Source organism: Monopterus albus, unplaced genomic scaffold, assembly GCF_001952655.1.
Source record: "Monopterus albus unplaced genomic scaffold, M_albus_1.0 scaffold13.1, whole genome shotgun sequence".
NCBI classification, from domain to species: Eukaryota; Metazoa; Chordata; class Actinopteri; order Synbranchiformes; family Synbranchidae; genus Monopterus; species Monopterus albus.
Window position 1 is genome coordinate 2,353,399 of NW_018127893.1, and position 11,013 is coordinate 2,364,411.

Consider the following 11,013-nt stretch of genomic DNA (forward strand, 5'->3'; position numbering starts at 1 on the left):
TGAGGAAAAAAATGAACTTAAATGATTTTAGCATATGGCTGCAATATAACAAAGAGTGGAAAATTTAAGGGGGTCTGAATACCTTCTGTACCCACTGTATATAATACCAATATAACATAGTTATACAGCATTTAGTGTGTGTATTGCTCCTCTGGGCCACCACGGTTAAGCCCCTGGTGGGAGAGCCGGCTGGGTAGGAGCTGGCCTATATCAGACGCTGGATATCTATTTGGCTTCTGTCTGTTTATGGGGGTTCTTAACTGATACTGTATTACTATGTTTTTATTGCTCTAGCACTTTGTGCTCTTGAGCTGGAAAGTGCGGTACAAATAAAGATTATTATTATTATTATTATTATTTATCAAAGCATATGGCTGCAATATAACAAAGAGTGGAAAATTTAAGGGGGTCTGAATACCTTCTGTACCCACTGTATATAATACCAATATAACATAGTTATACAGCATTTAGTGTGTGTATTGCTCCTCTGGGCCACCACGGTTAAGCCCCTGGTGGGAGAGCCGGCTGGGTAGGAGTTGGCCCATATCAGACGCTGGATATCTATTTGGCTTCTGTCTGTTTATGAGGGTTCTTAACTGATACTGTATTACTATGTTTTTATTGCTCTAGCACTTTGTGCTCTTGAGCTGGAAAGTGCGGTACAAATAAAGATTATTATTATTATTATTATTATTATTTATCAAAAATAGAGATTACAGCATGCTTTAAAAGAACAAAAGAAAAAAGAAATACATACATTATACATGCATAAGCACATCAATACATAAATGCAGACCAAAGAGAAAATGTAATTTTGACATAAGCATTGCATTAACTGCTAACACAACATCAAAGTCAGATGAGACACTCAGGCTCACTCCTAGTTTTTCACTGGGCAGGTAGCCAGTCTCACAGTTTTAAGGTACTACACAGTATTTTAAACTGATGTCTCCTAAAGAGGACTGAAGACTGCTGCTCTCAGCCATGGGTTTAGTCAGTCATGGATCTGTGGACTAGACTGTGTAATGAAACAAGCCACAAAAACATTTATTCCTGATATATCTGCTCATGTTTTTTCCATTTGACTCTGAAGTCGGATGCCCAGCTTGTTGGAGTACCTGAGCTACAACTGTAACTTCATGGGCATCCTGGCAGGGCCCACCTGCTCTTACAACGACTATATGGCCTTCATAGAAGGGACCTGCTACCAGCCGCGCCACCAGGAGCATACAAACGGCAAGGAGAACGGCAAATACAAGCAGAGTGAACCCTCACCCAAGGTAAACCCTCAGAGTACTTGAAAGTATCATGATTAGGTATGAGTTTAAAAAATGGGACTATAAACTGTGCATTTCCCTTTAAAGTACATATATGGGTAATGAAACGGCCCAGAGTGGAGCAGTTTTTAAGGGGCCCAGTGTAATTGTAATGCCTTTGGTTCCCTTTAGAGAAACAGAAACTGAGACATTGTTTTGAAATTAATGACACACACCTCAAGGTTATGTTCTTACTGCATAAGAATAATTTAAATACACTAAGATTTGAGCCTGTTTTTATCTCATAAGAGAATAAAACACATATGTCGTTAAATTAGAACAAAACTCAAGGACTGGAATTAACCTCACATAAACACAAGACTTTTGAAGTGCAAGTAATTTTACAGGACTGCTTATTTGTATCCCACTTTTTCTTCCCACCTCAACCCAGAATGAAGTCATCTCCAAGTTATGCACATGTGCCATCTCGCTGGCCGTCTATCTGTCACTGTACAAGCTGCTCCCAGTAGAGCGCGCCATAGATGATGACTTTGTCAACTCCACACCCTTCCATCTGCAGGTTGTCTACCTTTACCTGGCCATGCTGGCACTGAGGCCAAAGTACTACTTTGTATGGACACTTGGTAGGTTTGACCTGAGTTTATCTATTGACTATGTGCACAATTATTTCCACTCATATTTGTTTTGATGTTTTATAAATTAAAAATAGAAGCATGCCATGAATGTTAGTGATAACTGTTTAACAGCTATCAAAAGAGACTGGCAGCGTGACACAACACACAGTCAGTGAATTTAAGAGATGGTTATTTTTAGTGGTCTGTGTGTAGCCTAAAAAAAGTCCATACTCTTAACAGCATTTTCTGAGGCAACAGTGCCATCTAGTGCTAAATTGAAGACTGCTGCTTTTCACTCTAACCACAGACAAATAAATATGATGCTGTATCTCCATCTGTTTATGTCATTGCTTTATAAACTAAAGTATTCTAAGGATGTGATGCTGTCATTGCATTGAATATTTGTCCCTTTCTCCTGCAGCTGATGCTATCAACAATGCAGCTGGATTTGGCTTCAATGGATACAACAAAGATGGCTCCCCACGGTGGGACCTGATCTCAAATCTCCGAATTCTGAACATTGAGGTAAGCGTCTTTTTATGAGATATGTTCAATCCAGATGAAGGACTTTTTCAGCTAAAGCCTAAAAATATATTGTTTTATTTCAATTTCAGCTTGCCACCAGTTTTAAGGTGTTCCTAGACAACTGGAATATCCAAACAGCTCTTTGGCTCAAAAGGTAAAAGCATTCAGGATGTGATATTGATGTGAAAGCTGGAATGAAACCTTTAGTTTGATTCTACTTGAAGTGTATTGACCAAACGCTGCATGTGTGCCATTTGTGTCCTCCTTTCCCCAGGATATGCTATGAGCGCTGTCCCATCAACCCCACTGCTGCCACCTTCATGTTGTCAGCCATGTGGCACGGGGTATACCCTGGCTACTACCTGACCTTTGCCTCCGGGGCTGCCATGACCATGGCTGCACGTGCAGTGAGTACACACAGTTACCATACCAAAAAACCCATACAAATCATAATTCTGGAGTGGTATATTGTGCTCTTGCAGCTTATAAATAATATTTGGGCAGAACCCGTCATTTTATATCATGAAAATTGCCGTTCTTGTATCCCACTGCCTGACTCTTAGAGCTTTTTAGAGTTACCACAGCTACTTAGCAAACCAACAAACACACAGTGGAATCCCTGGAGTGTAAGGAGATAATGATGAAGTAGTACACCACTTATACTTTATTTCAAGTCTGAAGCTAAGAACACTAACTTCTGCTAAGCCAGACCTCTTGATTGAATGCAAGTTTAAGTTTACAGCTTCATTTTGTTGTTTTCATCTCTTCCAGATCAGGCACAACATCAGACCTTACTTTATGGTCTCTGACTCGTGTAAGTGCATCTACGATGTCATCACGTGGGCGTGGACTCAGGTTGCCATTAGCTACATAGTGGTGCCTTTTGTTGTACTTGCTGTGGGACCATCACTCAAATTCTACAAGTAAGTGTGTTTGATTGAATTGTGTGTATGATATTATGCAATATTGCTTTGAGCTCTGTTGCTGAAGAGTCTATTAAACAAAGCTTTCAAGCACAAGAGAATACTTTAGCCTCTGCTTTTCTGTGAAGCAATTAGTTGAAGGAGTTGCGCATGCCATTGTTGTGTAAAATAATTGTAATATATAGCTTGTAAATGTTCTGCCACAGTGTAGAAATTAACCTGTTTTCATTAACCTGGCTCCCTCTCATTAGGCTGTAACAGTTAACGAGATAGATTAATGAGCAAAGGCTGGGGAGGACTGATGAGGAGGAAATACAGTGAATAGACTTTACATGGCTCTTCCACTGCCATGAAATAAAGACCCAACAATGGCCAGTGTCATTCAGAAGTGGGCTGCTCTTAAAACAGCATGTGGCTACTAGACAGGCAGTATAAAACAGTCATTAATGGAGTAGGGACATGGCAGAAGAAGGCATTGGAACTATAGTATATGTTATTTGGAAGTATTGTTTAGTTGCTAACACGCATGCTAACATCCTCACAGTGACACTGCTAAAGTGCTGATGTTTAGCAGGTATAATGTTTAAAATGTTTGTCATTGGTTTTCTTCATCTTTAGTTCATCTTAAAATAGTACTATTTGCTAATTAGCATGAAACAAATACCATGGCCATGAGCTAAAGTATTAGACAAACTGAAATTAAAGGATCACCCAAGTTATTAAAATTCACTCTGTGTAATATTATAATTCTCACTTTGCAGATCTTGGTACTTTAGCTTACACATTCTATGTGTGCTGGTAACAATGGCCCTGCCTATGAAATCAAGACGCTGGCAGGCCAAAGAGCTGCAGGACAGCCTACAGAAGGATAAGGACAACCTACAGGACAACCGGATAGAGCACAGCAGCACAGACAACAACTGTAACCAGAAAGACAAAGCCACATGAGGCTCAGGACCACGATGCACAGACCTTTCAGCAGCACAAACACTGATCCAAACTAAAAACCACTGAGAGCTAGAGTGTGGCGAGGCGGTTTACCTAACAAAGAACCAAATATCAGACACTCTGAGAATTTTAACAGACAGAACGCAAAATGTCCTTTCAAAACGTCCAGTAGCAAGAATGACAGCAGTCACACTTCTGATATGGATAAGACACCAGAATGTAACAATGGCCACAGTGTAAAGTAATGAGTGACTGCGGTTACTTTACATGACATTAATGAAAATAAAGACTTCCAAGCTGCCTTAAACCCTCTATGTACTCAGTTTGGATGACGCTCTGCAAGAACCCAAAAGTAATTCCATTGTAGTGGTGTCAGTTTTTACAAGCAGAGTAGAAGTGCAGTATGTGGAGGGTTTTTGTCATTGTCCGGATACAAACCTCTGTTAGGTGGATATAGAAAATGTTTTCATGTATCATCAGCTGCCAATTTCAAACAGGCCTTAGGATTCTCAAAACATTGATTTCTTTTTTTTTTTAAATCTTTATTCAAGACAAATTCATATTGTACTTGTTTTGTGTTTAGATGTTTGTGGAAACACTATTTGAAATTTAATTACCTTTTTTAAATTATGGAATAAATCGACTTTGCTGGATACAGAGTCTCAAAGTGGAATTCAGATTCTGCTCATCTTCAGAACTGCAAAGTTCAAGAAAAAGGATTTCTGTTTGTTTTTATATTCTCCATATTGACTGCTTTTCTTGACAAATGTGACTCATGAGTTAAATGTTTGCGTTAAGGTGAGTTTACTTACCCTGTTGTAATTTAGAATACTTTATAAATGAATTTCTGATTAGGGATTCAGAAGTGTTTTTTTTTTTGTTTGTTTTAATATAATTTAATTGATGCAGGTTCTAAATAATAAATTGCATATCTGGTAAAAGGAAGCACTGCAGAACACTTGTACAGTTTAATTAATTATATTACATTCTACAAATATATCAGAAATCTAACCAGGTTACCATATACACTGAAGGGTTATTTCAATGTCAAGTGGTTGTGTAGCCATAATTATTACAAGCCAGCTGAGTATATATATATAATAAAAGTTTCCAAATAGATGCAGCGTGCACCAAAGCACATATTCAGGCTACAAAGTACATAAATGTTCAGTTTGCATTTGTCTGTGAAGAAATCCATTATGATTGTTTATGAACGAGATATAATACTGTACGAAATTCAGAAACAGACCAGCTGTTGTGGTAAATGGTCTTATTGATTTATTTAATGTTGTGTGCTCTTATGTTAGATTAAGGGTGTCAGGGTACATGTACTGTAAGGTGTAAAAGACACTGGTTTCTCCTGTTGTTTTAGTTTGTGTCTCATCATAGGCCTTTCAAATCATATGGTTTCCTCTCTACAACCACCCCTGGGTTATAGACACGTTTTTAGGGATTTAGTGAAGAACATAAGGAAATGTGGTGCAAAGAAGGCAATGTCACACACACCTCACTCTTACAGTCAACAGTCAAGATACATTGTCACATATGTTAGAGCAGGAAATATTCTTGGGATTTCAAGCCCAAAATAAACACATCGAAGCTGTGGGTTTTTTTTTTCTTCCCTAAAAATTTGTCAGTAATTTGAGTTGGTATGGGGCATTTGTGTTATGTATAGTAATAACAAAGTAGAAGAGGTGAGCTTTGAAGTATAGACCTATTTTAATTTCTTTTAAAGATGTTCTAACATTGCATATTCCTGCCATAACTGTGTGTGTCTACCAGTATTTGTGTCATTCTTAAATGTCAAGGTGGTCTCAATTAAACTATATTTGTAGCCTGAACCCTGAGTAGGCAAATATAGCCCGCCTAAGGCAAAGGGATGTCATTCTACAAACATAGTGATTATTGCAATGCATGGCCACCCAAACCAGCAGATCAATGGAAACTGCTCCATATGTCCAAAGTGCCAAACCATGGATGGCGCATTTTATTTTGTGTGTATGTGAGCATGTGTGCTGCGTGTGTTTGTGTATGTGCGTGCGCGCCTGTGTAACATAATGGTTATTTTTGTGTCAGAAGGAAATTTATTGAAAGATTTGTATAACAGTACATTCAGATGCTAATTTATGTGGCAAAATAAAGAGAAATTATTTTTAAACACTAAAGTGACATTTGAAGATGCACCTTATTATTATTGTTCATTAATGGAAGCAATTATTGATATAATTATTTGAAAACAAATTTGAAAAAGCACAGGTGAACTGTAAACAATAAATTATTGATTTAGCTGGTTCAGTTTTAGGGTCCTGTCATTGTGCATGCTGGCTCACTGTCACACTGTCTTGGCTTGCTGGAGCATTTGAGTAAAACAAAACCGGTGTTAACATCTGTGCTTTTTCTACCATGACAAGTCAACATGTTTGCTAAGGAAAAGGCTTACGTTGCTAATATGTTATGATGAAAATGATTTAAAAAAATGTTTTAATTACTTTACAGTATTTAAAACATGTTATACCCCTACAGTAGGATATTGCTGTGTCATTACACTTCCCCAGTACAGTTAACACTAGGGAAGTGTAACCAAAAAGGAACCACTTAATCTGTAACATTGTCATCTTTTTTGTCTAAAGAAAATAACTAAGGTAAAAAATGTATGGGAGTAAAAAGATGAATATTTCCCTCTGAAATGTAGGATAGTTGTGTAGAAATAAAAGGTGGCAGAAAATGGAAATTGTCAAAGTACAAAGTAGGCTACAGTACTTGAGTAAATGTACTTAGTTACTGCCAAATAGCCTAAATGGAGGGGACAAAAAGACTACAGCATTTCTCTATGGAATGTAGTGGAATATAACTAACTATAAAGTAGCATGGAATGCAAGTGCAAAGTATCTCAGTATAATAAGTGTAGATGATTTGTTTTTCTTTTGCAGTAGGAACATTTAAAATCAAATCAAATTTATTTATATAGCACTTTAAAAACAACACCCAGTCAATTTTAGCACGAAACCCCGATTGCTCACAGCACCCTGTCAAGATTATGAAAGTAGATTCCTGCCATATTGTTTGAAGGCGCTCTAACAACATTTGAGTGCTTTCAAAATATTTGGTGCAGGCAGACTTTTACACAAATCCAAGTGGAGGAATCTGAGAGCACAGAATCAGAAATGAGAGCACTCATGGCCTGGATTATGGTCTCAAATCTGTATTTTACTTACAAAAATCTGTGTGCACTCTCAATTCTTGAGTTGCAAACTGAGTAGTGCTCAAAATGTGGTTAGATTACAATCAAACGTTCAAGTGGGGATCTGCTTCCATATTCAGACAAAACATTATGAACTTGGGGTCATGATCCCCCACCCCGCTCTGTCACATATTACGCCACTGCTACCAGGATAGTAGAAGGCGGAGCTGTTGATTTGACTGTGGCAGCTGCGACAGGTTAACGCAACGCTGTGAGACTTAAGCAAGGACAGTATGACATTTAAAAAGCGGTGTTTTTGAACATATTCCTAGACCGGAATCAATTTACAGACGAGTACAAAGCAGGTCCACCTAGGTAAGAGGAGTTGAAGTTGTGTACTGTACTTTATTTTCCCTTTAAAAGTAAGCTCAGGAAATGTGGTATAGCTAGCTACCCTGAGCTAACATTAGCTTGCCGTTGGGACTTCTGTTAGCTTGTGTTTTGCTGTTGCTTCTTAGTGAGAAACACGGGAGGACTGTTAGTATCATTCCTAAGAGATCAGAGGAGAATATGGTTTAACTTTAATTTACATTTCTTTGTCTGGTCACATTTGAGGTTATGTGACATGTGTGTCTTATCCAGATGTTTACTTTTTTTGACGGTCGGTTAGGGTTAGATCCCAAGACTCGTGAGTAAATTTTGGGGGAAGTTAAGTATTTCCCTGTTTTCCCCTCCCAATAATCTGAACATAACATCCACACTAATCATAATCATTCGCGTCTTATGATGTTTAACCTGACCTCAAACTTACCCTAAGCACAACCAATCACTTTTTACCGTTATGTCAACCAGAAGACAGGCTGTCAGAGCGGCTGTGTGCCATGCGTATGTAGATGCAGGCAGGAAGCATGCAGCATAGACCAACTTGTTGGCACTGTGTGCTAGTTGGCTGTTTGTCAGACCTTCAGCAGTTAGTTTCCAGCATCTGTTCCAGGTAGCATGTTTACTTAACATAACCCTGAGCCCTCTGTAATCAATTAAGCACACAGATATAAACAAACTGATATAAACACCCCCCTGGCCCTTTAGGTTTTCCAGGGAGCATGATAAATCAGCTGGTTTTTTTTATTTTTATTTTTTGGAGCAGACACTGGTGTGTGGCAGGGAACTGAGTCCTCAGCAGTTTCACACCCACATGACAAGCCATAAAGAGCTGACTGGTTAAATTTAGAGATCATGACCTGTGTTGCCTCTTAAGTTCATACTACCAACATCTGTGCATGCATGCTCGGATAACAGCACAGCTGACTAAGGATTTAAATAAATGTATCGGATATCCACTGGTCCATGTTTTTACATAAATCCAAGATTTGAGTAATTCTTTGTATTGATCTAATATTACTGTAGTGATTTGAAACAAGTTTTGGATTTTGGTTGCCTTGATGTGACATAGCATTGTAGCTTAAATTTGTGTATTTCTGTATTACAGTGAAATGACACATTTACAAAGGTGTTCCGGTGTGAAAACAAACAAAAAAAAAAAACGAATTATGGTGGAAAGTTAAGATTTTTTCCATCATTATCTAATAACCTGATGTTTTTTTTAAATACTTGTTCAGGTAGAAATGTTTTTCTAAGACTAATAATTACTGCCACTTTCTTTGATTTATAATCATATCAATTTAATATATTGATAATGTGATAATTAAAAATGCTGACATTTATTTTATTTTTGTCAATATATTTCTGCCCTAGCAAAAAAAGATTTTAAGATTTCTCCAGCAAATAGTAGTGAGTATTTCTGGATCATTTCACTATTTTGGCTTTAACTGATAAACAGTTGTCATTTAAACACATTCAAGTCCCTACAGTGATAATCCGCCTGTGATAGTGCCATATTAATATCATCCAAGTATTGCTTTATTGCACAGCTCATAAAATGAAGCCAGGCAAATGTTATCAGCTGGTGCCGAGCCAGTCTATTGTGTTGGGAAGATGTGGGCGTAGGCCAGCCCCCTCATCTAATATTCAGCTCTTGAGTGAAGGGGGGATGCTGAGTGTGAGCCTGGCAGTGCTTGTTGATACTGTGTGTGAGTGAGCAAGAAATAAAGATTGGTAGTGAATAGTCAAGTATAAGTTTCACCTGCACCAAGGTAAGGGGGCGCTCCTGTTAACCTTTTAAGTGTTTTCTAGATACCATCTTTTAGCATCATTAGTCATTTGTTTTAATGACTTCTACTGTTTTTATTTGTGTCTCAGCTGGTGTTTAATGGGTGTGTGTTTTGTTAAAAGGATGTGTGTGAGCTCCCATCTGATCATTGCTCCATAGAGACTGACTGGTTCTTGTGTGGCGTTGCCAACCACCCATTGTGCTGAGAGACAAGGAGCTGAGGAGGGTGTGTCAACAGGCTCCTATTGCCTTCACTGTAAACAAAGGATTTTTTTTGCCTGTGCATCACACAGTCTGATATGGGAGAACAGTTAGAGGTGGTCCCTGACTGAAGAAAAATTGTCAAAGTTTAAACAAAAAGAAAGAATATGAAGATATTATTGATTGACAGCTTTGAATTTGACTCAATGGACTGGGTTGGGCAGTCCAACAGGCATGTGATGTTAAAGCATTTATTGACCTGACCCTGAGCCTCTTGTCTAGAAGATTATAGTGAAATATTGAGCAGCACATTTAGTAGTCCAAATGTGAAACCCATTGCCAGAGTGCAAGCAATAAATGCAGCTCATTCATTTTATGTTACAAGAGCAGGAAGCAAGTCTGACTTTGATGAAAGAGCCCAACTTGATGAATCATTAATGAGTTTTTCATTGATTGGATGAAGTTCAGCTACAGAAAAAAAGCAGCATTTTTAAAGGGAGTTCTGTTCACAAAATTTCTGGGATGGTTTTTGCTATTTTACATTATTTTTCTGAGGAAATCTTGTTTGAATGTTGAAGGAAATCACTGAAAAAGATATGTAAATTATAAATATGTCTAATTAACTCCAACTTTGCTGCCATGATATTGGTGTTAGTTAAAGATGTTTTGTCCCACTTGCTAGGGTGAAAGAGGTTAAAATAACTGTGTAGTTTTAAAATGGTGCAACCTAATTATAGATGATCTCCCTAAAATGGGCTGCCTGCATTGATTAGTCTAGTCTGCAGTTATCTAACTGCATCTTAATGCTGTTTTCCCATCAGCGCAAAGCAGTTTCAGTGAAATATTGTGCAACTGTGCACCTATTGCTCTTTAAGGCACTTAAAAACAGCAATTTTTTTTATTTACTGTACAAAAGTTACACACTGCCCAATTGACGGCAGCAGAGAAGAGTAGAACTGAAACTGGAGAACACAACCGAGGGCATCAACAGTCCAAGTCGTAATTACTGCAAAGAAAGGAAGTTTAAAGTCTAATGTTAGTCTTCAGAGGTATTTGATGACTTTGTGCGGTTTGTTGAGCAGAGCAGTGTGATCGTTCTGCCTCCATTACAGAGCAGAAACAGTTCATGTTTTCAGCAAAAAAATAAAAAGAACTGGCCTCTGTTTTCTTTTTT

At 38.0% G+C, this 11,013-nt stretch overlaps 2 protein-coding genes across 5 annotated transcripts in view; both read left to right on the plus strand.

Moving 5' to 3' along the window:
- mboat2a (membrane bound O-acyltransferase domain containing 2a) overlaps positions 1–6,439 on the plus strand; it is a 38,519-nt gene extending 32,080 nt beyond the window's left edge. For all 3 annotated transcript variants that reach the window (XM_020591109.1, XM_020591108.1, XM_020591110.1), the window contains 7 exons: positions 1,094–1,280; positions 1,708–1,900; positions 2,313–2,416; positions 2,506–2,570; positions 2,691–2,823; positions 3,188–3,339; positions 4,101–6,439. In XM_020591109.1, coding sequence (XP_020446765.1) covers positions 1,094–1,280; positions 1,708–1,900; positions 2,313–2,416; positions 2,506–2,570; positions 2,691–2,823; positions 3,188–3,339; positions 4,101–4,287 — 1,021 coding nt within the window. In that variant the 3' untranslated portion in view covers positions 4,288–6,439. The remainder of the gene's footprint in view (positions 1–1,093; positions 1,281–1,707; positions 1,901–2,312; positions 2,417–2,505; positions 2,571–2,690; positions 2,824–3,187; positions 3,340–4,100) is intronic.
- Positions 6,440–7,671: 1,232 nt separating this feature from the next.
- The window catches only part of kidins220a (kinase D-interacting substrate 220a), a 44,923-nt gene continuing 41,581 nt past the window's right edge, over positions 7,672–11,013 (plus strand). For both annotated transcript variants that reach the window (XM_020590894.1, XM_020590895.1), the window contains exon 1: positions 7,672–7,843. The gene's annotated coding sequence lies outside the window, so the exon portion shown is untranslated. The remainder of the gene's footprint in view (positions 7,844–11,013) is intronic.